At 32.8% G+C, this 23,126-nt stretch overlaps 1 protein-coding gene and 1 long non-coding RNA gene across 6 annotated transcripts in view; one reads left to right on the top strand and one right to left on the bottom strand.

The window, feature by feature from the left end:
* The window catches only part of LOC127707424 (multidrug resistance-associated protein 1-like), a 63,874-nt gene extending 57,687 nt beyond the window's left edge, over nt 1–6,187 (top strand). Inside the window, exons 29-33 of one of the 5 annotated variants that reach the window (XM_052211932.1) lie at nt 3,077–3,223; nt 3,728–3,886; nt 4,395–4,561; nt 4,768–4,962; nt 5,938–6,187. In XM_052211932.1, coding sequence (XP_052067892.1) covers nt 3,077–3,223; nt 3,728–3,886; nt 4,395–4,561; nt 4,768–4,962; nt 5,938–6,052 — 783 coding nt within the window. In that variant the 3' untranslated portion in view covers nt 6,053–6,187. The remainder of the gene's footprint in view (nt 1–3,076; nt 3,224–3,727; nt 3,887–4,394; nt 4,562–4,767; nt 4,963–5,937) is intronic. The other 4 variants (XM_052211935.1, XM_052211934.1, XM_052211933.1 and 1 more) reach the window with 4 other exon arrangements.
* A 5,151-nt stretch (nt 6,188–11,338) lies between these two features.
* LOC127707425 (uncharacterized) lies at nt 11,339–13,773 on the bottom strand. The gene is made up of 2 exons (XR_007984852.1): nt 13,380–13,773; nt 11,339–11,473 (listed from the first exon to the last, which is right to left on the bottom strand). It is a non-coding gene; the product is annotated as an uncharacterized LOC127707425 (long non-coding RNA).
* Nucleotides 13,774–23,126: the final 9,353 nt, after the last annotated feature.

Raw genomic sequence — 23,126 nt, 5'->3', positions numbered from 1 at the left:
AGAGTACTCGTAGTTACTGACAGCTAGTTCAAAGTCACTAACAATTAATAAAAAAAATCATGCATGTAAGACTAAATTATCAATCAGTTCACATCCAGCATACAATGGATTTAGTGTAAAGACGTCATAAAAAGTCAGATAATTTAAACATGACCTTGTGCAATGCCAAGATACAGGTATCGACAGATTGTGGTCCATGAATGTGTATATGTATATAACAACAATATTTAGTTTGCTTTTAATTTACTGATAACAAAATCAATATTAATACCAATAAAAACAATATTCAAAGATCTAATTACAGTGTTGAATTGGTAACCTTTTAGAATAAGTTTATTTAAAGGATCGATAAGTTTACCAGGATCGTTTCTAAATTCTTGGGTACTGTAAACAACATCTCCGTAAAAATGAGGATGTGCTATCCCGTTTGAAATAAGTTTTCTACAGGTACAACCAAACTTCAAAACCAAATCTTTATATCTCTGGAAGAATTTAGTAAAGATATTAACTACTTTGTGATAACGAAATCCCTGGCTTAATAATTTACCAGTAATACATAGATTACGTTCGTTAAAATCAAAAACGTCACAACAGACACGGGCATAGCGAACGAGTTGTGAAATATAAACACCGTAATATGGTGCCAAAGGAACATCACAATCCAAAAAGGGAAAATTAACATAGGAAACGAAAAATCGTCCCTTTTGTCGTAAATTTAGTGTGGAGTTTCCCGTGTAAAACCGATATATCTAAATCTAGGAAAGGACAGTTATTACCGTTTAAATTTGATTTATTTAAAGTAAGTTCCTTTTGGTAAATTTTGGCAGTATATTTAGAAAATTCTTGATTATAGAACGTAAAATTTCATCAAGATAACGGTAAGTGTTGTTGCATTTATCAATTAAATGCAATTTAGACGGGTCTTTACTGAGTTTGGTCATAAACTATGCTTCATAACAGTACAAAAACAAGTCTGTTATTAAAGGGGCGCAATTAGTGCCCATTCGAATACCTACAACCTGTCGATAAATTGTGTTGCCGAAACGTACATAAATATTATCAAGGAGAAAATTAACAGCTTCAAACATCTCATCACACCTCCAGTAAGTATATCTAGCATATCTACATTTCTCATTAGAGAAGAAGGCTTTAAATGAGTTGCACCAAATATATTTGCATTCAGATTTACCAAACGACCATTCAATTAAATAGGAAAACTTTTGTTTAAAGAGTAGAAAAGTCAAAACTGTCAACAGAATCGAAAGGACCATCGAAAGCATGTAATTTATCTAAAACATCCAAAGAATTTTTTACACTCCAAAAATAGTTAATTCCATTACTAGTATTTTCATATATTTTATTACAATAGTTTATGATAAGTTCTTTGATAGTAGTTAAGGAACTTGTTAAAAGCACTGAAAGATTAGTTGTAGAACACTTACTAGAGGCCGAGATGAAACGATATTTTACTGGTTTTTTGTGTAGTTTAGGTAACCAATACATAGTAGGGACCTTCAAATGTTCAGAAGAAGCCTTAAGCTATGATGTGGTTATGATGTGTATGTTTACTATATGTCTCTCTGTGGAGCGCACGGAATTGAATGTGGAAGAATTTAAAATTTCATTCTTAAGAACGTCCGTGTAGTATTTACGGCATACCACCACCACATTGCTGGCTGCTTTGTCGGCCGGTACAAACACAAACCGCTTTGATAGTTCTTGAAATTTATTTCTTATTCTGGAAATTACATTCCAAAACCATTCAAACAGGAAAACCAACGGTATAATCTAAATAAAAAAAAACGAGAAACGAGAAACACTTTAGAACCACATCAACAAACGACAACCACTGAACATCAGGTTCCTGATTTAGGACAGGTACAAACACATGCAGCTGGTTTAAACGTGTTAATAGGCGCCAACCTTCACACAACCTGAAACAATAGTTTTACATCACAACATAGAAAGACACACTATAAAATATAGATTGAAATGGCTTAACTCAATCAAAAGACATATTAACAAAACAAGTGAACATACACTGAACGAATACATTTGATCTATGACACAATTTCAATACAAAAAAAATAAAGTAAGGGTGTTAGTTGTAAAACAATATCAGAAAGACAACCATAACCTTAGACACAATACCGCCAAAGAAAATAACGTACAGAAGTAAATAAAAATAATTTTGTTGATAGGTATACAATTGAGTGCGGAAATATATATTAGTTTATATTTAGACATGCATGCATACTAATGGTAAGTTTATAAATTGATAGTCTTTCACATTTTATTCAATGTTTACCCCAAAAACCATATTCAGTTGGTGATTGTAGGGGTAATTGTAAAATTTTGACAACTGAAAAACAAACGAAAGATAACAAAAAAATGTGATGAACATTTTTTCAAATGCATGTATATACATTATACTTATTGCATTAGAAGAGTATAGCTTTTATGTCGGCTCAAATACAATATGAGAATACCTAAATCACATAACGCTTCTTTTCACTTGCATTTTGCGCCGAAGTGCTCTCAAAGAGAGGCGAACGATACCAAAGGGACATTAAAAAGTCGAAAATAGACTGAAAACGACATGCCAAAAAACTAAAAAGACCAAAAGATAAGATTTATAATACTGTGTTTCTTTTGTCTTTCATGTTGGTGATTGTTGTATTTCGTATCGATATGGTCAAGCTGTTTTCAGCTGACTTTTACAGTTCATTTCTCATATTTGACTGTCATACTAGTATTCCTGATTTGGAGAGGATTGAGTACCCAAGTATTAATAAACTGCGACAAATGTTTAAATGCCTGACTCAACACTGGGATCTGCTACCAAGTTGCCGTCGTTGGTTGCTGTCTGCAATCCATGTTTTATTGATTAAATATTAAACACATACACAAACTTACAAACATATGAAATTAGATGATATATTAAGGATTTCTATCAGTAAAAGCAACCATTTCTCTTCAAATATTTTCTTGTGAAAAAAATAATTTTATCTAATATATATTTTGTGGTATTATGTTATTGTGTACAAGTTATCTCAAACAATCTGATAATATGTAGGCGTTATGGAGGATTCAAGAAACAAAGCCAAAACCAACATGGCCAGATGAAGGTCGTGTAGAGATGAACGACTATGGTGTTCGCTACAGAGAGGACCTTGATTTAGTATTAAAAGGAATAACCAGTAAAATACTGCCCTGTGAAAAGGTAGGAACTGCTTATTGTATGCATTTTTGTCATTATTAGATATTTCTAGTTGCATGTATATGGTGTCAATATCCTATGTTTTGCTAGACTTGAATTGAAATAAATCAAACCTTTGCAATGCCACCTCTTTGTTTCATAATGTGGTTTTATATTTTAAGATTGCATATGCTATTTAATTTGACAATGTTTTGCATTTGCATATTGAGTGTTACATGTATATAATGTTAAGTGTATGTTTGCATTCTAGTTTGCATTTCAAACTGTAAATTGAGTGCCGCTGATATGAATAATGTAGACGTAACGCTTTTATAGCATATTAAAGTTTAAGCTTGGCTTCTATGATGAACTTTTTAAGAATAAAATGCACGTTTAAATTTTGAAACAACAACACGCTTGGGATTTGAAAAAAAACTCATTTTCTGGCCTAACATCCTACACACGATTGTAGTATAAAAGTCAATTCTTCTTTTACTCTAAAATATTTTTATTTTTACTTGACTGAAGATTGGGATAGTTGGAAGGACTGGAGCAGGAAAGTCGTCATTGACAATGGCCCTCTTTAGAATACTTGAACCAGCACAAGGCAATATAATTATCGATGGTGTCGATATTTCCACAATTGGGCTTCACGATTTAAGATCAAAGATCACAATCATACCACAGGTGAGAGTTTATTATAAATAAGACCAGGAATCATCTGATGATCTATAATCATAATTTCAACTTTCATATTACTCCTCTCAGTAGCCAGCGTTCCACTACAGATATGCATGATATGATTTCTGATAAACATTTGTTAAATTATTTCCTAAAAAACTAAATTAGAAAGAAACTTGTGGTTAGAATCTCTCAGGCAAAGCAGACCTCATATGGATGTGACTTTTCTTTTTAAATTTCTTTAATTCATAAAAGCTTCTCGAGCTCCTTTGAGGTTAATTGTTTTGTAAGTTTTTAAATTTAGACTTTGATATTTCCTGATGAAGTTCAATTAAGAAAAATAAAAAAAAATACAAGCTTCGAGCGGAGAAAATTCATAAACTGTTGTTTCCATAATCACAACGATTATCTTGACGTTTTCCGTAGGCATACCTTATGAATTTCCTGCCAAGAACATGTTCATTTATTTAATGATATGGACATCATATTATTCCCGTTATCTATTTATACATAGGATCCAGTTCTTTTCTGTGGAAGCATCAGGATGAATTTGGACCCGTTTGACGTTTTCTCGACTGAAAACATTTGGAGAGCACTAGAACATGCCCATTTAAAAGATTTCGTCCAAGGACTGGAAGACGGTATGGATCACCAATGTTCTGAAGGCGGGGAAAACCTAAGGTACGACAACAATAATCTTTCAATGTTGGAACAGTGTTTACTTGAAAACAAACATGAATCAAATGCCTTATACTTTCTACAGGCGTAATTGATAAGCGGATGTTTAAAATTTCGTCAAAAGTTAAAGAAATATTCTATTAAGTCTTAATGTTCATTATATATTGCCTTTACATGATACTACCTTGTTTCATTAACACATGTTACAGTGTTGGTCAGCGCCAGTTGGTGTGCTTGGCAAGAGCCTTACTACGGAAGACAAAAATCTTGGTGCTAGATGAAGCAACTGCTGCCGTTGATTTAAAAACAGATGAACTTATACAAAACACAATTAGAACAGAGTTTGCTGATTGTACAGTATTGACCATAGCTCACAGATTAAACACAATTATGGATTACACCAGGTGAGGAATTTATAAGGATGCCCATTGATTGTTCACTTTTAATATGCATACATCAGCTCGAAGCGATATGAGAAGTTGCAGGATGATAACTAAATTTTTTGATTGTCAATACAGTAGAAATTAATTTAAATTCTATTATGAAAGTTTTATGAAATGAAAAAAAAAACTGTTATACTTAATATGTAACTGATCTTCAATCGTATCGTTTGATACTGTGTTACGTGCACCTGACACATGTCTTACCTATACACTTGATTCATGGTATTAAGTAAACACAAATATTTGAAAGCCACAAATGTTAACCAGTTGAGAGTATGAACCTTAAAAAGCTCTTAAACAAAGCTTTAAAGATTACCTTTGTCCAAATGATACACAACCTTAATTCTTTTGTTCGATTGATTAATAAATTTGAACTTTTCAGACACTATACCAATTTTGCTATAACTATGGAAAGCTTCGCCTTAAAATAAATGTATAAAAACTAATGAATACATTCCTGAGGGTCAGAATAGAATATAATGTTCCGTTAATAAACAAAATTAACACAACAATCTAGTATTTGCAAATGCAAGTCATTTTCGATGAAGCATTAACCACTGTATATACCGTTGTCACCGTTATCCCTTGACAAACGGTTTAACATCCATAAACAACGTAAATAAGTGTCATTTCAAAACTGGTATTTTATAAGTTTTATAATTCTTTTAATGGTTCAGTCGAGTGTAGGCTCTTTCTGTAAAAAAAAAAACCTGTAATCAGATGTGTTTAAACTTATTTCTTCACGATTTGTTTTATCAGATATTCCTCGTACTATTCTTCTTTTCCTGTTATGATGGCATTATATTTATGGTAGTTACTTTAGTTTTGACTTTAAGATAAAATGGCTACTTGATTTAGTCAAGCGCATTTACAAAAGTTGCTTTTATATTATTGTCATATTGAATCTTTACATGTTCATGTATTTGATTATTCCAGAGTTATGGTACTTGAAACTGGAAGAATAAAGGAGTTTGATTCCCCCACCAATTTACTACAAAACAAAGACAGCGTCTTCTACAGTATGGCGAAAAATGCTGGACTGGTAAAATGAAATTTGAAAAGAGTTCAAATTGTAGAAAGCATTCATATTTGACGTCAAATATAAAACAGATGCATTTATTGCATAATTTCTAATTGATTGCATGAATCATGCATAATAAATGTCATCGTGTGGATTCATTTTAAACGTTTACATTATGAATAATTTGGACAAAAATGTTTATCATATCAACTGCTGCCATTAGTTGATTTATGTGAAAGAAAGGCGAAGGATACCACAGGGACATTCAAACTGAAAGGTCAAAAATAAACTGACAACGCCATGGCTTATAAGGAAAAGACAAATAAACACCAGTACACAAAACACAACATATAAAACTAAAGACTGAACAACACAAACCCCACAAAAAATGAGAGTGGTCCTAGGTGCTCCGGAAGGGTGAGCAGATTCGGCTCCACATGTGGCACCCGTCATGTTGCTCATGTTAGTACAAACCCGGTGATAAGTCCAATTCGGTAGGTTACATTCCGGGAAAAGGGGACGGGATTGTAGTTACGACATTTGGAGCATATCTGTTGTCATCTGTGAATCGGATATTTCATAACTGTCAATCACCCCGTTATGGCGTCTGTACAATTTACGAGGGACGATTTCAACTTCACCAATTGCAACTCTCAGTTTAATAGCTTCCTAGTGCATGTAGTGAGCAGTAACCTTCTATCAAGGAAAACATGATAGGAAATACAAGCCCGTGAATATCGTATCAACTTAGAGATATATACTCTGTATGTAGGTGCTGCTGGAATTCTGCTACATAAAAATTAGAAGTTCACAATTAGGAAGCTGGAATCATCTCTTTTGTCTTAAAGTTTTGTTTTCAACCGACCCTCATTGTCAATTTCTAGATGTAAGTCAAGATAAAAGGCCGACTTAACTTTATCTGATGTATCGTTTATCATAAGTTCGATGGGATAGATGAGTTCAACATAGTCACCAAATTTGAATTTTGAATTATTAAGCGAAAGCACATCATCTTTATAGCGGCAACTGCTAACTACTTTTCATTTTTCCCAAGAAATTTCTATATGAAGTCTGACTCATATGAAAAAAGGAACAAATCACTTGAAGAGGACTACAGTTGAATTCCATGGGATTGAAAAACACGTCCTCCAAACGTGACAAATATGTTGTCAATCAAGACATCAAACTTCTTAATAATGTCAGTTTCAGAGAATATTTTGTTTGAATCACAGTGGTTTTTTTTTCCAAGAACGATTTTGCCCTACCTACGAACAGAAACTTAAACTTATATCTTTTGCTTTTGAATAGCGGGTAGAAAATACCAACTTAAAAAGATGCGCAAGTTACCAAAGGAAAAGTTAAACTTATAGGTCGAAAACAAACTGGCAATGCCATTGCAAAAAGACAAAAACACGATTAAAAGACAACCAGTTTACAAAGCACAGCATAACAAAATAGAGACTGAGTAACACGATTACCACCAGGGGTGATATCCACTTTTTTTACATTTTTGATTTGCTTTTTTATTCTGTTTGTTTGTTTGTATATTTGGCAAATACAGCAACTATTTGAAAGGTGAATGTCTTCCAAAAGATAGATGGTCTCTATGTACCTTTCTTATGAATAGGCTGTTACTTTGTTAAATAGTAGATAAAACCTTGGTAAATACAATACATTAAATCATTCTGATTCCAACTGATGCTTTCTTTTCCTGAATATATTAGAAAAAAAACTCATTTAGTCTTTAGATGATGTAAATTAAAGTAAGTAACTTTGTCAGAATGACATCGTGGACATGTAGATATGTTGCGATATAACAATGTCAGATTGGCATCGAAAACATGTAAACCTATGGCAGAGTTCCAATATCAGATTGCCCTCGAAGGCTTGGGAATCTCTTGCAGAGCAACGAATTAATTGGCACATGTGATAGAAGGATTAATGGCGTTGATTGTTGGCCTTAAACTGTTGTCTGCTCTGTGGTCAGGTTATTGTCTCTTTGACACATTCCTCGTGTACATTCTCTATTCTACTACAATGTCAGTTAACGGGTACTTGCGTGCATCTTATAATTCTACTTATGAAGCTTATGTATGTATGTATGTATGTACGTAGATCCCTCGAGAGCTGCGAGGGTACAGTGGAATCCGTGTACACTCCCTATCGGGATTAATGGAGATGTGTCACTAACGTATTTACAATGTTCAATATTTCAAGCTTATCGATGAAGTGAGCCTCGTATGTATGAAGAAACAAGTTGGCAAGAAGAGAAGCACAGTTGAGTTCCATGAGAATGAAAAGTTATTAATATGGTCAATAAAAATATGACAAATATCATGAAACTGTCAAGTAGTAAAATGATAGTAATATTAATAAACAAACCTTCAAAATATGAAATGAATCAAATAAGGACTGTTATGACTAAGGGGAAGTCTATAAAAAAATGAAAGAATCAAACTAAAGGCTATATCAACGAACAACTGGAAAACCAATATGTCAGCGTCCGGTCTTGCTACCAGCATATTCCGAAGAAAAAAGGTTAAGCTGTGTTTTATTGCTCTCATCTGTTAAACTGTTATTTATAGCTCCGCTTTTTTGACAATATTGGGAGACCGCCCAAAACAAACATAAGTGTTTAATGTGACAATGGGACAATAATTGGATCAAGGAACCTAATCTGCGTAAACAAACCTCACAGACATACAACACAACTGAATTAAAACAACCAAACATACTTGCAAATAATTCTCACAAAGACGTTAATAAAAAGTTTAATAAATAAATTAAAAAAAAAATTTCGGCAGTTACTTTTTATCGGTCCAATTTAACAGCATCACAGGGGGTATGAAATCGTAACAATTGAAATTAGAAACAATCTAAAATGATGATACTCTCAAGCTGACATTAGAGGATGTATTATATGATTTTATTATAAATTCGAAACACACAGCAGTAAAAAAAATACACAGAAAACTCAAGACACAACACCATGGATCCCTACCTAACTGGGGATAACATCAGCAGCCGCAGAAGGATAAACAGATCATATTCCATATGAAATATCCTTCGTGTTGCTAATGTGAGGCCAAATCTGATGATAAGTCGGATTTTGTGATGTCCCATTCGAGGAAAAAGGACAGGATTGTGGTTACATAGCCCTGGTCATCCAATGCACATATTGCCCATAACATTCTACCAACTAGTGATGAAAAATATTTCGTATCACTTTCTATTTGATAATGTGACTCTTAAAATAATTAAATTTGACATTTTTATATTTCCAAATAATATACGATTTCCTACGATACAGGCATCATCTAATAAACTCTTTGTTGAATAAACGTTAACACTACCAACGTAGGACTACCACATTGCATGGATATTGGATCAAACACCACAAAAAAAAACAACCAAACATTTTATTATTGTAACGTTACCTACAAATTTTGGTTGTCATTTTTACAGACAATTTAATCATTTGATGAGCAATTCAGCATCAGTAAGACAGAAAGTTTTTTGGAATTTATTTAGAGTTTGTTTATATCTTTGCTAATTATTATTGCTTAAAACCACATGCACTAGGACTTAAATTCAGAATAAAACCATACCAATCTAATGAGTTTTAAATTGCAAACAAAAATAAAAGAGCAAATGCGTTTGACAGATTCTGGTCTCCACTATAAACAATATGATCGTGATTTATTATCAATAAATATTTGAATTATACGGTAGCATGGGTAGTGAGCAGTTGATATTTGATTTTTAGATATAAGAAGATGTGGTATGAGTGCCAATGAGACAACCCTTCAACCAAGTCACAATTTGTAAAAAAAACCCATCAAATATAAAAAAAGAAGGTGTGGTATGATTGCCAATGACACAACTCTCCACAAGAGACCAATTGACACAGAAATTAACTATAGGTCACCGTACGGCCTTCAACAATGAGCAAAGCCCATATCGCATAGTCAGCTATAAAAGGTCCCGAAATAACAAATGTAAATCAATTAAAACGAGAAAAACTAACGGCCTAATTTATGTACAAAAAATGAACAAAAAACAAATATGTAACACATCAACAAACGACAACTACTGAATTACAGGCTCCTGACTTATACAAACAGAATATGATGGGGTTAAACATGAAAGCGGGATCACAACCCTCCCCCTAACCTGGTACAGTGGTGTAACAGTACAACATAAGAACGAACTATAAAAATCAGTTGAAAAAGGCTTAACTCATCAGATGAATACAAATAGAAATACATCTAACAAAAACACAGAGTGGACGTGGCCGCCTAGCAGGCACACAACGTTGATTTAACATTGAATCAATGTTTATTTTCTATGTTGAATCAATGTTGAATTATTATTAGATTTTGCAAATTTGTATCAACGTTGAAATCCTACGTTGAATCAACGTTGATATTCAACTTTGAATCAATATTGAATAATGGTTGCTTCAACATTGTTTAAACCAATAACTCACCTTGAATTCAGATTGAATTCAGGGTGAATACTATATTCAACATGGAATCAAAATTGGTTAGTGGTTGTGTTCAACTGTGTTTCCACCTAAAACTTAAGTTTCATTCATCCTGTATTTTCTATGTGTTGCATTCCATAATTTTATACTGTAGCAATATTCAAGCTAGTGTCTTCTCAAGGCCCTCTACATGCTAAATGTCATAGCAACATTTTGCCGCAGGAAACTTTATCCAATAACTGCTCCATCAGACCAAAATATAAAAATTAATCTCAGAAAAAAATTGATGAACTTTAAATAATATCATTGCCTGGTCATATTTGACATGATGTGATCTTTTGCTCATTGTTGAAGACTGTATGGTGACCCAAAGATATATAAATAATGTTCTTTGGTCGATGATTGTATTGTTAACAATAGGCAACCATTAAAACTTTGAATATATACCATTGACTGTCAATTACTCATAGAAGAATTTCCAACAATAAAATTGAGAGACCACATTCTTGTGATAAGAGCATGGCTTGACCATGATGTCAACAACCAATCAACTGAATAACAAATATGTGTGTTTAGGGCTTTCCTACGAACCATAATTTAACCCCCAAGATTTTTTTAACATTTAACGATATGCATATAAAAACACAAATTATCATAGAGAAATATTGATCTATCCTAATTTTTGAAAGCACACAACCCTTAATACACATAGTTTTTGCCCAATGTCTATTCTAAATATCTGAGTGATCAAAATATAAAACAAATTTTGCTGTTCCTACTCCATGTATTCTAATGTCCAACCACTGATTATAGAGAAATATTCAATACGATAAAATAAAAATAAATTTATTTATTAATAGTGAAAACTTCAACTTCTTTCTTTTCCCACCCTGTCTTTTTGGAGCCCATTTTAGAAAGGTTGTTGTTTGGTCAGACACTTGTTCCATAGGTCTTCATGATGACATCTACAAAATCAAAAGTTATAACATTGTCAAGTTTAATACTGTTCAACACATTTAACTATTAATAACTTCATAATGATGATATTTAAAGTATAAATCAAAAGCATAAGAACTCATGAAAACTAAATGAAAGTTAAACTTCCATCTAAATCTCAACTACATTTCCTTTTATATAGACCAGAAGGTATAATCTGCAAGAAAATCCTAAATACTACATTTTAACTTGAACAAATTGAAGGTTTATCCACATATAAAATTGAGAATGGAAATGGGGAATGTGTCAAAGAGACAACAACCCGACCATAGAACAGACAACAGCAGAAGGTCACCAACAGGTCTTCAATGCAGCGAGAAATTCCCGCACCCGGAGGCGTCCTTCAGCTGGCCCCTTAACAAATATATATACTAGTTCAGTGATAATGAACGCCATACTAAACTTCAAATTGTACACAAGAAACTAAAATTAAAAATAATACAAGACTGACAAAGGCTAGAGGCTCCTGACTTGGGACAGGCGCAAAAATGCGGCGGGGTTAAACATGTTTATGAGATCTCAACCCTTCCCCTATACCTCTAGCCAATGTAGAAAAGTAAACGCATAACAATAAGCACATTAAAATTCAGTTCAAGAGAAGTCCGAGTCTGATGTCAGAAGATGTAACCAAAGAAAATAAACAAAATGACAATAATACATATATAACAACAGACTACTAGCAGTTAACTGACATGCCAGCTCCAGACTTCAATTAAACTGATTGAAAGATTATGTCTTCATCATATGAATATCAGACACAATCCTTCCCGTTAGGGGTTTAGTATCATACCATCATAACATATATGAGAAGAACATAACCCGTGTCATGCCAACAACTGGTTTTTTAATAAATGTGTTTAGTGCCGATGCAAAGACCCTATAAGTGAATCAATATTAACGCCAAAATGTCTTTTTCTGTATTACTTGTGCTGCTGCATGGATATCTGTCTGATTGACATATACAAGGGTTGTAAAGGGGGGTTCTTAACACGAAAACACGTGAAATAAAAATCCCCAAACGTCGCACGGAAAATAAAAATTGGGATAAACGAAGCACGAGAAATAAAATCGTAAATGTTACGGAAAAAGTACTAGCAGTTATTACTCAGTCGTTCTTGGAGTTCACACAGTCATGATAATGGACACGACGACCCTGCGGTCACCTTTTCGCGTCTGCTAGTTGCATCCGATTTGAAAAAAAAATTATTTATAACTTGATAGCAATTAATATCCATGATATCCTGGGAACACATAATTTAAAAATGCAGACTGACTTGGAATTTAGTCCCGGTTTACTTTTTTTATCAAATGTGGGACAAGCACGAGAAATTAAGAGTACCAACACGAAACACGGAAAATAAATAAGGGGAAACACAAATATTGCATGTCGAACCAAAGACAAGAAAACGAGAAATAAAAAGGCCAAATACGTTGCATGCAAATATTTCTTTACCACCCTCATACGATGTACCCTTCATCTTTGATTACCTTGTCAAAACACTACTTCAATTTTGACAGTAAAATATTAAAGGTCCAACTTGCTGAGCCATATAGCTTCTGACCTTTCCATCCCAATTTTGTAAACAACTCAAGCCCCCCTTTTTGTGAGATTTCGTGTAACTGAATTGAACAGGTAAATAAAGATAAAATTTCTTTTTACTTTTGATTCAATCATATGATGAATTCAAATAGTCAACGATAAAAATTCATAAGACGTTGCAAGGTAAATCGTGAATGGTAACATGCTAAACATCCCCCTTTTCCTCGTGTAAAATTTCAACTTTTCAGTACAGTTTTCATAACAACTTGATATGCTCACATTTCTAAAATACGATACTGTATTTACTGTAATCACAACAATTTATATATACTTACGATAAAATATAAAAGCTGTATACAGGAAAGATTTAATAAAAACTCTGTAGAATCACCTTGTGGGCTCGAAAGCGGATATTCAAACTTTGGCAACAAAAACAACTGCGCATGCGCATATCTGAATTTGTCTTAAAATAGAAATGTTAAAAATGCCGCGAAAATTTAAAAATCACTATTCTAATAGATCTATCGGTTGTTTATATTACAAGTTATCAACCTTTGTTTATGAACTGATATATACGTCTTTCTCTTTAGATTGTTAAAAAGAATAGAAAAAAGGGAATGAAAACAAGATATTTGACATCAGCAGCCACGGAAAAAGGGGGCATATTTTTAGGGGAAGGGGTTATTCACAAATATTTATATTTACTGTATGATTCTGTATGCAAGCTGGTTCTATTAATTTATTATGCTTTGGGGTGGGTGAAATTTGGGAATTTCTATTATATGGTGTGCAAAGTTCATGATTAATTTATGCTGATATACACTGCGATTGTTTTATATATTATTCTATTATCACCACGACAATTAGTGATAAATCTACTGAATATTCTATTTCATGTGAATATCGTTGTCAATTTAAAAAGAATTGTGATGTGCCCAATACTTCTTTTTTGACAATTCTGGTATCCACAACTACTGGGTTTTATATATGATCATCTATTGTTTAGCCAACGTTTGTTCAATATTGGTGTTTCAACACAATGTTAATTCAACGTTGAAACAATGTTCTAATTTCAACGTTGAATTGTCAACGTTGAATCAATGTTGAATATTTGTTGATCAATGTATAACCTAAAACCAACAAAGATTCAACGTTGATTCAACAAAGCGTGCCTGCAGGGCGGGTACTTGTATATCCCAACAACAACAAAAAAAACACTAAGTACAGATCTGAGAGTACTCGTAGTTACGGACAGCTAGTTCAAAGTCACTAACAATTAATAAAAAAAATCATGCATGTAAGACTAAATTATCAATCAGTTCACATCCAGCATACAATGGATTTAGTGTAAAGACGTCATAAAAAGTCAAATAATTTAATATGACCTTGTGCAATGCCAAGATACAGGTATCGACAGATTGTGGTCCATGAATGTGTATATGTATATAACAACAATATTTAGTTTGCTTTTAATTTACTGATAACAAAATCAATATTAATACCAATAAAAACAATATTCAAAGATCTAATTACAGTGTTGAATTGGTAACCTTTTAGAATAAGTTTATTTAAAGGATCGATAAGTTTACCAGGATCGTTTCTAAATTCTTGGGTACTGTAAACAACATCTCCGTAAAAATGAGGATGTGCTATCCCGTTTGAAATAAGTTTTCTACAGGTACAACCAAACTTCAAAACCAAATCTTTATATCTCTGGAAGAATTTAGTAAAGATATTAAATACTTTGTGATAACGAAATCCCTGGCTTAATAATTTACCAGTAATACATAGATTACGTTCGTTAAAATCAAAAACGTCACAACAGACACGGGCATAGCGAACGAGTTGTGAAATATAAACACCGTAATATGGTGCCAAAGGAACATCACAATCCAAAAAGGGAAAATTAACATAGGAAACGAAAAATCGTCCCTTTTGTCGTAAATTTAGTGTGGAGTTTCCCGTGTAAAACCGATATATCTAAATCTAGGAAAGGACAGTTATTACCGTTTAAATTTGATTTATTTAAAGTAAGTTCCTTTTGGTAAATTTTGGCAGTATATTTAGAAAATTCTTGATTATAGAACGTAAAATTTCATCAAGATAACGGTAAGTGTTGTTGCATTTATCAATTAAATGCAATTTAGACGGGTCTTTACTGAGTTTGGTCATAAACTATGCTTCATAACAGTACAAAAACAAGTCTGTTATTAAAGGGGCGCAATTAGTGCCCATTCGAATACCTACAACCTGTCGATAAATTGTGTTGCCGAAACGTACATAAATATTATCAAGGAGAAAATTAACAGCTTCAAACATCTCATCACACCTCCAGTAAGTATATCTAGCATATCTACATTTCTCATTAGAGAAGAAGGCTTTAAATGAGTTGCACCAAATATATTTGCATTCAGATTTACCAAACGACCATTCAATTAAATAGGAAAACTTTTGTTTAAAGAGTAGAAAAGTCAAAACTGTCAACAGAATCGAAAGGACCATCGAAAGCATGTAATTTATCTAAAACATCCAAAGAATTTTTTACACTCCAAAAATAGTTAATTCCATTACTTGTATTTTCATATATTTTATTACAATAGTTTATGATAAGTTCTTTGATAGTAGTTAAGGAACTTGTTAAAAGCACTGAAAGATTAGTTGTAGAACACTTACTAGAGGCCGAGATGAAACGATATTTTACTGGTTTTTTGTGTAGTTTAGGTAACCAATACATAGTAGGGACCTTCAAATGTTCAGAAGAAGCCTTAAGCTATGATGTGGTTATGATGTGTATGTTTACTATATGTCTCTCTGTGGAGCGCACGGAATTGAATGTGGAAGAATTTAAAATTTCATTCTTAAGAACGTCCGTGTAGTATTTACGGCATACCACCACCACATTGCTGGCTGCTTTGTCGGCCGGTACAAACACAAACCGCTTTGATAGTTCTTGAAATTTATTTCTTATTCTGGAAATTACATTCCAAAACCATTCAAACAGGAAAACCAACGGTATAATCTAAATAAAAAAAAAAACGAGAAACGAGAAACACTTTAGAACCACATCAACAAACGACAACCACTGAACATCAGGTTCCTGATTTAGGACAGGTACAAACACATGCAGCTGGTTTAAACGTGTTAATAGGCGCCAACCTTCACACAACCTGAAACAATAGTTTTACATCACAACATAGAAAGACACACTATAAAATATAGATTGAAATGGCTTAACTCAATCAAAAGACATATTAACAAAACAAGTGAACATACACTGAACGAATACATTTGATCTATGACACAATTTCAATACAAAAAAATAAAGTAAGGGTGTTAGTTGTAAAACAATATCAGAAAGACAACCATAACCTTAGACACAATACCGCCAAAGAAAATAACGTACAGAAGTAAATAAAAATAATTTTGTTGATAGGTATACAATTGAGTGCGGAAATATATATTAGTTTATATTTAGACATGCATGCATACTAATGGTAAGTTTATAAATTGATAGTCTTTCACATTTTATTCAATGTTTACCCCAAAAACCATATTCAGTTGGTGATTGTAGGGGTAATTGTAAAATTTTGACAACTGAAAAACAAACGAAAGATAACAAAAAAATGTGATGAACATTTTTTCAAATACATGTATATACATTATACTTATTGCATTAGAAGAGTATAGCTTTTATGTCGGCTCAAATACAATATGAGAATACCTAAATCACATAACGCTTCTTTTCACTTGCATTTTGCGCCGAAGTGCTCTCAAAGAGAGGCGAACGATACCAAAGGGACATTAAAAAGTCGAAAATAGACTGACAACGCCATGCCAAAAAACTAAAAAGACCAAAAGACAGGATTTATAATACTGTGTTTCTTTTGTCTTTCATGTTGGTGATTGTTGTATTTCGTATCGATATGGTCAAGCTGTTTTCAGCTGACTTTTACAGTTCATTTCTCATATTTGACTGTCATACTAGTATTCCTGATTTGGAGAGGATTGAGTACCCAAGTATTAATAAACTGCGACAAATGTTTAAATGCCTGACTCAACACTGGGATCTGCTACCAAGTTGCCGTCGTTGGTTGCTGTCTGCAATCCATGTTTTATTGATTAAATATTAATCAGACCACTGGTTTGCAGTTTGAACGATTACATTTCATCTTTTTAAATAAAAAAGGATGGCTCTTCACCAACAAGACTTTACAATTATTTATAGTGTCCCATGGTTAATGGAAACGTCTCAGATTCTAATTTTAAAGTCATTTCGTTTCCATCAGGACGGACCTGAAATCACAACATCCTACGCTAGAGGAAACTAACAGATTATTGATCATAGATTCTCTTCTAATCACATTCATTAAAGGTATTTTACTGTTTTCATGACATATTTTATGAGAAAAACTACTGTGCACAACAACCTTTGGGTATTTGTCATGTTCCTCATATACACAATTATATAGTTATAGTTAACGGCAAAGAAAAAAAAAATAAATAAACGAATAATGTTAATTCCGTATGAGAAAACTTTGAAGATTTGTGTATATTTTACAAAAGCAAGATACTTTAGTAACTCTACGTGAAATTACGTTGACTTTAGCTAGGTTAACTCTATCTAAGTCCGTCCAATCTAAATGGCCATTTTCTTTCCCAAAGAGAGGAACTTCATCAGTTGTATCTTAATGTGTTACGTTTGAAGAATTCGAGGTTACAAAATTATGTGCAATAGTCTCTGTGCAATACATTTACAATGTATGTAGACCGGGTTCGATGAACATGACATATCGATTTTGTACATGTTGTCGACCTATCGTAGTATGAGTCTTCCAGTTATTTAGATTTTTTTATAAATGAGATAACTATGTATTTGAGTTCATGGTACAACTATATATCTCTTTAGACACTAAAATACGAGTCAAAATTTACCGGAAATTTTAGAACTATACTAGTCTATATCAACACGTCCCATTGTATTTTGATGTAGCATATTAATTTGGTGAGAATTCTGAAGATAAAAAAAAATTATTATATTGTTTTATCCTGCAATCAGCTAACTATTGTACAAATAACAGGTACACAAATAAATTTTTGCTTTATTTGTTCTCCTGTTACCCCGCTTCCATGTTGAGCAAGCGGTAATGTGGATATTTCTTTTTGCGTACCAGTTCATTTTGAGGTCCTCTTCGCGGTCCGCGTTTAAATTATGTCGATTTCTTTGAATAGTTAGAGACAATGATTTAGATTTTAACAACTAAAGTTTCAAGTTTTGGGTGTAAATTTCAGGATAAAAACAATATATGTACATTGTCGGAAAATATAAAATGTATTTGTACTCGCTACGAAACAGAAGAAAAGCTCGGCGAGCCTCGTTTTTCGTCCTGTTTTTAAAGCTCATACAAATAAATTTTATATTTTCCGACAATGTACATATATTGTATATATATCTGTACTATGTTTCAGAAACATATGACATAATTTCTATAATTTTGTAATTCCATAGCCAGAAAATGAACGATCGTTCCGTTGCTTGATAGAATAGAACGTTTAAATTTGTCAAACTTTATGGACTTTCCTTTTTGAATTAACCTAAGGGTTCGTTTTTTTTTTGTAAAGATGCTGTTTTACTTTATGTGCTTGTTAATTGAAATACAAATGAACGAAAAGAACATATATTAGATTCCTATATAACTCTTTACTTTTAGTCAAGTATCAAGGATCTCATATTACAATTAAATATGGAATTTACCTCTATATATGTTGAAACAGACGTGAATAAATAAACGATTGAAGCATTTGCATTGTATTCTTAAGAATAATAATAAAGAAAAATTCCTTATATAATAGGTGGTACCATGCTGGCTTCCAAGGCAACACTGAACTAATCATGAAATTTAGCTCTACAATCTGTCGATAACTGTATCTTAGCATTGCACAAGGCCATGTTTTTCTCTGACTGTTTATAACGTCTTTACAATAAGTCTGTTAGATGTTGGATGTGTACAGATTGATAATTTAGTCTAAGATGCATGATTATGTTTTATTAGTTGTTATTGGCTTTGAACTCGCTGTCAGTAACTACGAGTACTCTCAGATCTATACTTAGTGTCTTTTTATTGTTAGGATGTTCAAGTACCCGGCCACGTCCACTCTGTGTTTTTGTTAGATGTACTTCTGTTTGTACCCATCTAATAAGTTAAGCTTTTTTCAACTGATTTGTATAGTTTGTTCTTAAGTTGTACTGTTACACCACTGTCCCAGGTTAGGGGAGGGTTTAATCGTCCGCTAACCCCGCCATATTCTGTATGTGCCTGTCCCAAGTCAGAAACCTGTAATTCAGTTATTGTCGTTTGTTGCTGTGTTACATTTTTTTTTGTTCAATATTTTGTACATAAATTGGTTCGTTAGTTTTCTCGTTTGAATTGTTTAACATTTATCAGTCCGGGGCCTTTTATAGTTGACTATGCGGTATGGGCTTTGCTAATTATTGAAGGCCGTATGGTGACCTATAGTTGTTAATTTCTGTGTCATTCGGTCTCTTGAGAAGAGTTGTCTCATTGGCAATCGTACCACATCTTTCTATTCGATTTGACATCAAAGACAATATCATGTTTTTTCTTGCACGATCATATCTAAATGTAGTTCTCTATTACAAAAAAAAAATCAGTACATCAAGATGCAGTACGAAATGGAAAAGTAAAATAATTTTCTACCAGGCTTATATGACCTCACACATTTCTTTTCTAGCACCATTACTTGGTATCCTTATAAAAACATTAGGATTTCAAAATGCTCCTAAATCCACAAGGAAAATTTAAAACTGCTGTTGTTTTAATACTTTTCTTGTGATTAAATATTTGTAATTGTCACATGGAAATGAAGTATTGATACAATTCAAAAGCAAACAATGAAATGGTCAGACAGGAAGATTATATACAATATATTGACTGTAATGTTAACATAGGCAATACAAAAAAAGAGCAAGTAGTCGGATGTCTACTACCTCTATTAGTATAACTTTGGGTTCTAAACAAGCGATATGAACCGTTCTAAGAAAAATACCTAATAAGTATAAAAATAACTAATCTAATATAATTTAATGCACAATACACATGTCACATACACTTCTGTTTCGTATTTGATTGATTGATTGATTGAAAAAAAAACAATAATTTAGAGAATATTCTTAGAAGTGTGGAGAAGACGAACATACATAGGATTCAAATCAGGTTTAAACTGAATGTTATTGTTTTCTGAGGGGATAATTCCTAGCAATTTCTTTTTATCAAGTGCCTTAAAAGCATTTAAGGTATTCCAAAAAAAAAAGGGTCACAGAAAGTTGAAAATGCTTTGCTTGAATAGTGAAGAGAGCATGGCACTATCTTCTCGAGGCATCGAATTTAACGTCTTCATTCTGTTCAGACGTGGCAGCTAATTTATATGATAAATCCCGTACAGCCATATAGACACCTCAGATTGGGTTCATAAATTTGTGTTACTTGATAAGAAATCTTTTTACATTTAAAAATATTACAAAATCGCACTATTCTCTGCGAAGAAAAAAATATGCACTTGTTAGAATTTATACGTTTAGTGTCTAAGTATTTCTAAAAATAGTTAGTTTAAGTGCTTGAACAATTGTTGTGTTGTTCTGTATACCACGTCTTCTTGAACATAATTAACTATTTTTTTTTAGAATGGATGTAAAATTGAAAATTACACTTTGTTTTTATTTATTTCCGCGTAATTGTTTTTCCATTTCAGCATCCACCTTGAACGCACGATATTATGACACGATGTATCTTGAGGCATATTTTCTGTTTGGATTTATGTATTCTGTTAAAGGTAGGATAGGTCAATAAGAATATTAAGTTAACACACATATTTTACCTTCAACTGGATAAGACAACGACAAATATATATAATTTTATATGTATCAATGCAATAACACATGAAGAAGAAATGGGGTGCTGAAAAGTATATATATATGTGCATTAAGGTACAAACACAATTAAACAGAAGAGACCAAATTGCTTAAATATAAGCAACTATAAGTCACATTGTGGCCTTCAATATTGAAGAACATTTGAAATAATCAAAATTTGGAATTGTTTGTTTGTTGGCATTTAACGTAATCAACGCACGGAGCCATTTGCGATATCATTACCGCTAGTTTGTTTTGATGAAAGTGTATACACTGATACTCTGATATCAACAATAAGGATATACACTGAGACTCACATATACCAAAGATAATATCTATAGACATGACTGTGATTTTAATTGTCATATATATAAAATGTGAGTATCATATCAACAGTCATGCGTATACAATTAGGCTATTATTTCCAAAAGCATACATATTATGAAAATACTGTTTAACTTTCCTTCCAACTGTCTAACATGCATACAGTGTAACTATCATATCAAGTACCATGTGAATACGTATGGCCGCCGTGTGATTTGTCATGCATATATAACAATACATTGTTACTGTCGTATCAACTACTTTAAATCTCGTTCATCTGACATGATTAAAGCAATGCTTGTGGTATCAACTGACATCAATATATCCATGACACCGTATCAACTGTCATTTACAGAACTACAGTGGTCGTATTAACTGTCATGAATATACCCATGACCGCTGCATTAAGAATGTTAAGGGTAAAACGATAAGCCGTACCTATTCTATCAAACGTCGGTTATATCAATGTATATTCCAATGACTGTTGTATCAGTTGCTATGCATATATCAAGACTGTCGTATCAACCGTTATGCACATAACCATGACAACCTTCTCAAGTGTTATGCATGCATCAATAATTGGCGTGCTATTTTGGCATTCAGTTACCCATAACTGCCTTCAAAACTGCTATGCATATATCGGTAACTGTCTCATTAATTGGCAACCTGTACACTGTGACTCTCTTATAAACTGTATTGAATATCATCAATTACCGCTAAACCATCTGTTTTAATATCCTTTAATGCGCATAGAATAGAGATATTCAAGTATAATATGTTATGAAAAAAATCTCTGTTCACTGATATCAGAAAATTGCAAGCAAGTGACTGAGCTTAGTGCTGATTTAAAGAGCAAGGAACCGTAAAATACAGGTGTGAAAACTATGGAGTTATGTTGTATATGCAACGAACTTTATCTTACTTCAAACCTCAAAAATTGTCTCCTAAAGTGTTATGCTTATATCAACAAGTGTCTCATCAATTGGCATGCATATATCCTGTCGTATAAAGTGCCATGCGCGAACCCATGATCATCATTTCAAATGTCATACATATACCATGTATACCTATGAATCTTGTATTATCTTTCAAGCACTCACCTGCGTTTTTTTTTAATCGTTACACATACACTGTGTCTAAACTACCCCGGCAAAAAATGTTTGGACTCGATAGTATCTAATATCCGGCACGGTGACGGAACATCAATAGACAGAGAATAGGTAGTTTTCTGTTTATTTATTTGTTATTGTTATGATATCGGAGAATATTTATACATATATAACTATTTTCTATTGTGAGATGTAATATTTTCTACAACCGTTCTAGATTAACAGAGAAATAAGTAAAAAATGCACGTCAAAATGACGAATTGAGTGAACCTTGCCTCGAATTTGTCTAATTTCTCCTTAAATTGTTCACATGGTACGGAAAGAAAGGCACGGAAAGAAAGATATTCACATGGAGATTGCAAAACTAGTCACTTTGAGCACCTCAATACTTGTATTTTTGCGTATGGAACGAAAGAAATGGGTCATGTCAAAATGGAAGCACCCGGTTTTGTCAATGTGTACAACCCGGTTTTGTCCTAGATTTCACAAGGCAGAACCCGGTTTTGTCAAAGAAAAAAATGCATAATCGCATAACTTAATTGAACTTCAGCAATCAAAAGGAGTTTGGTGGCTGGTTGGAAAAAGATTTCTAACAGAGGACAACCTGTTATTTGTTTGAATCTGTAAACACTTAATTCCTACTTTATTGGAACAAAATAATTATAATTTTGCTTTGCATTGAAAAAATAGTCTTTAGTTTTCTATGTTGTGTCATCTGTACT

Source organism: Mytilus californianus, unplaced genomic scaffold, assembly GCF_021869535.1.
Source record: "Mytilus californianus isolate M0D057914Y unplaced genomic scaffold, xbMytCali1.0.p SCAF_7, whole genome shotgun sequence".
Classification (NCBI taxonomy): domain Eukaryota; kingdom Metazoa; phylum Mollusca; class Bivalvia; order Mytilida; family Mytilidae; genus Mytilus; species Mytilus californianus.
This window is presented reverse-complemented; position numbering and strand designations above follow the sequence as displayed.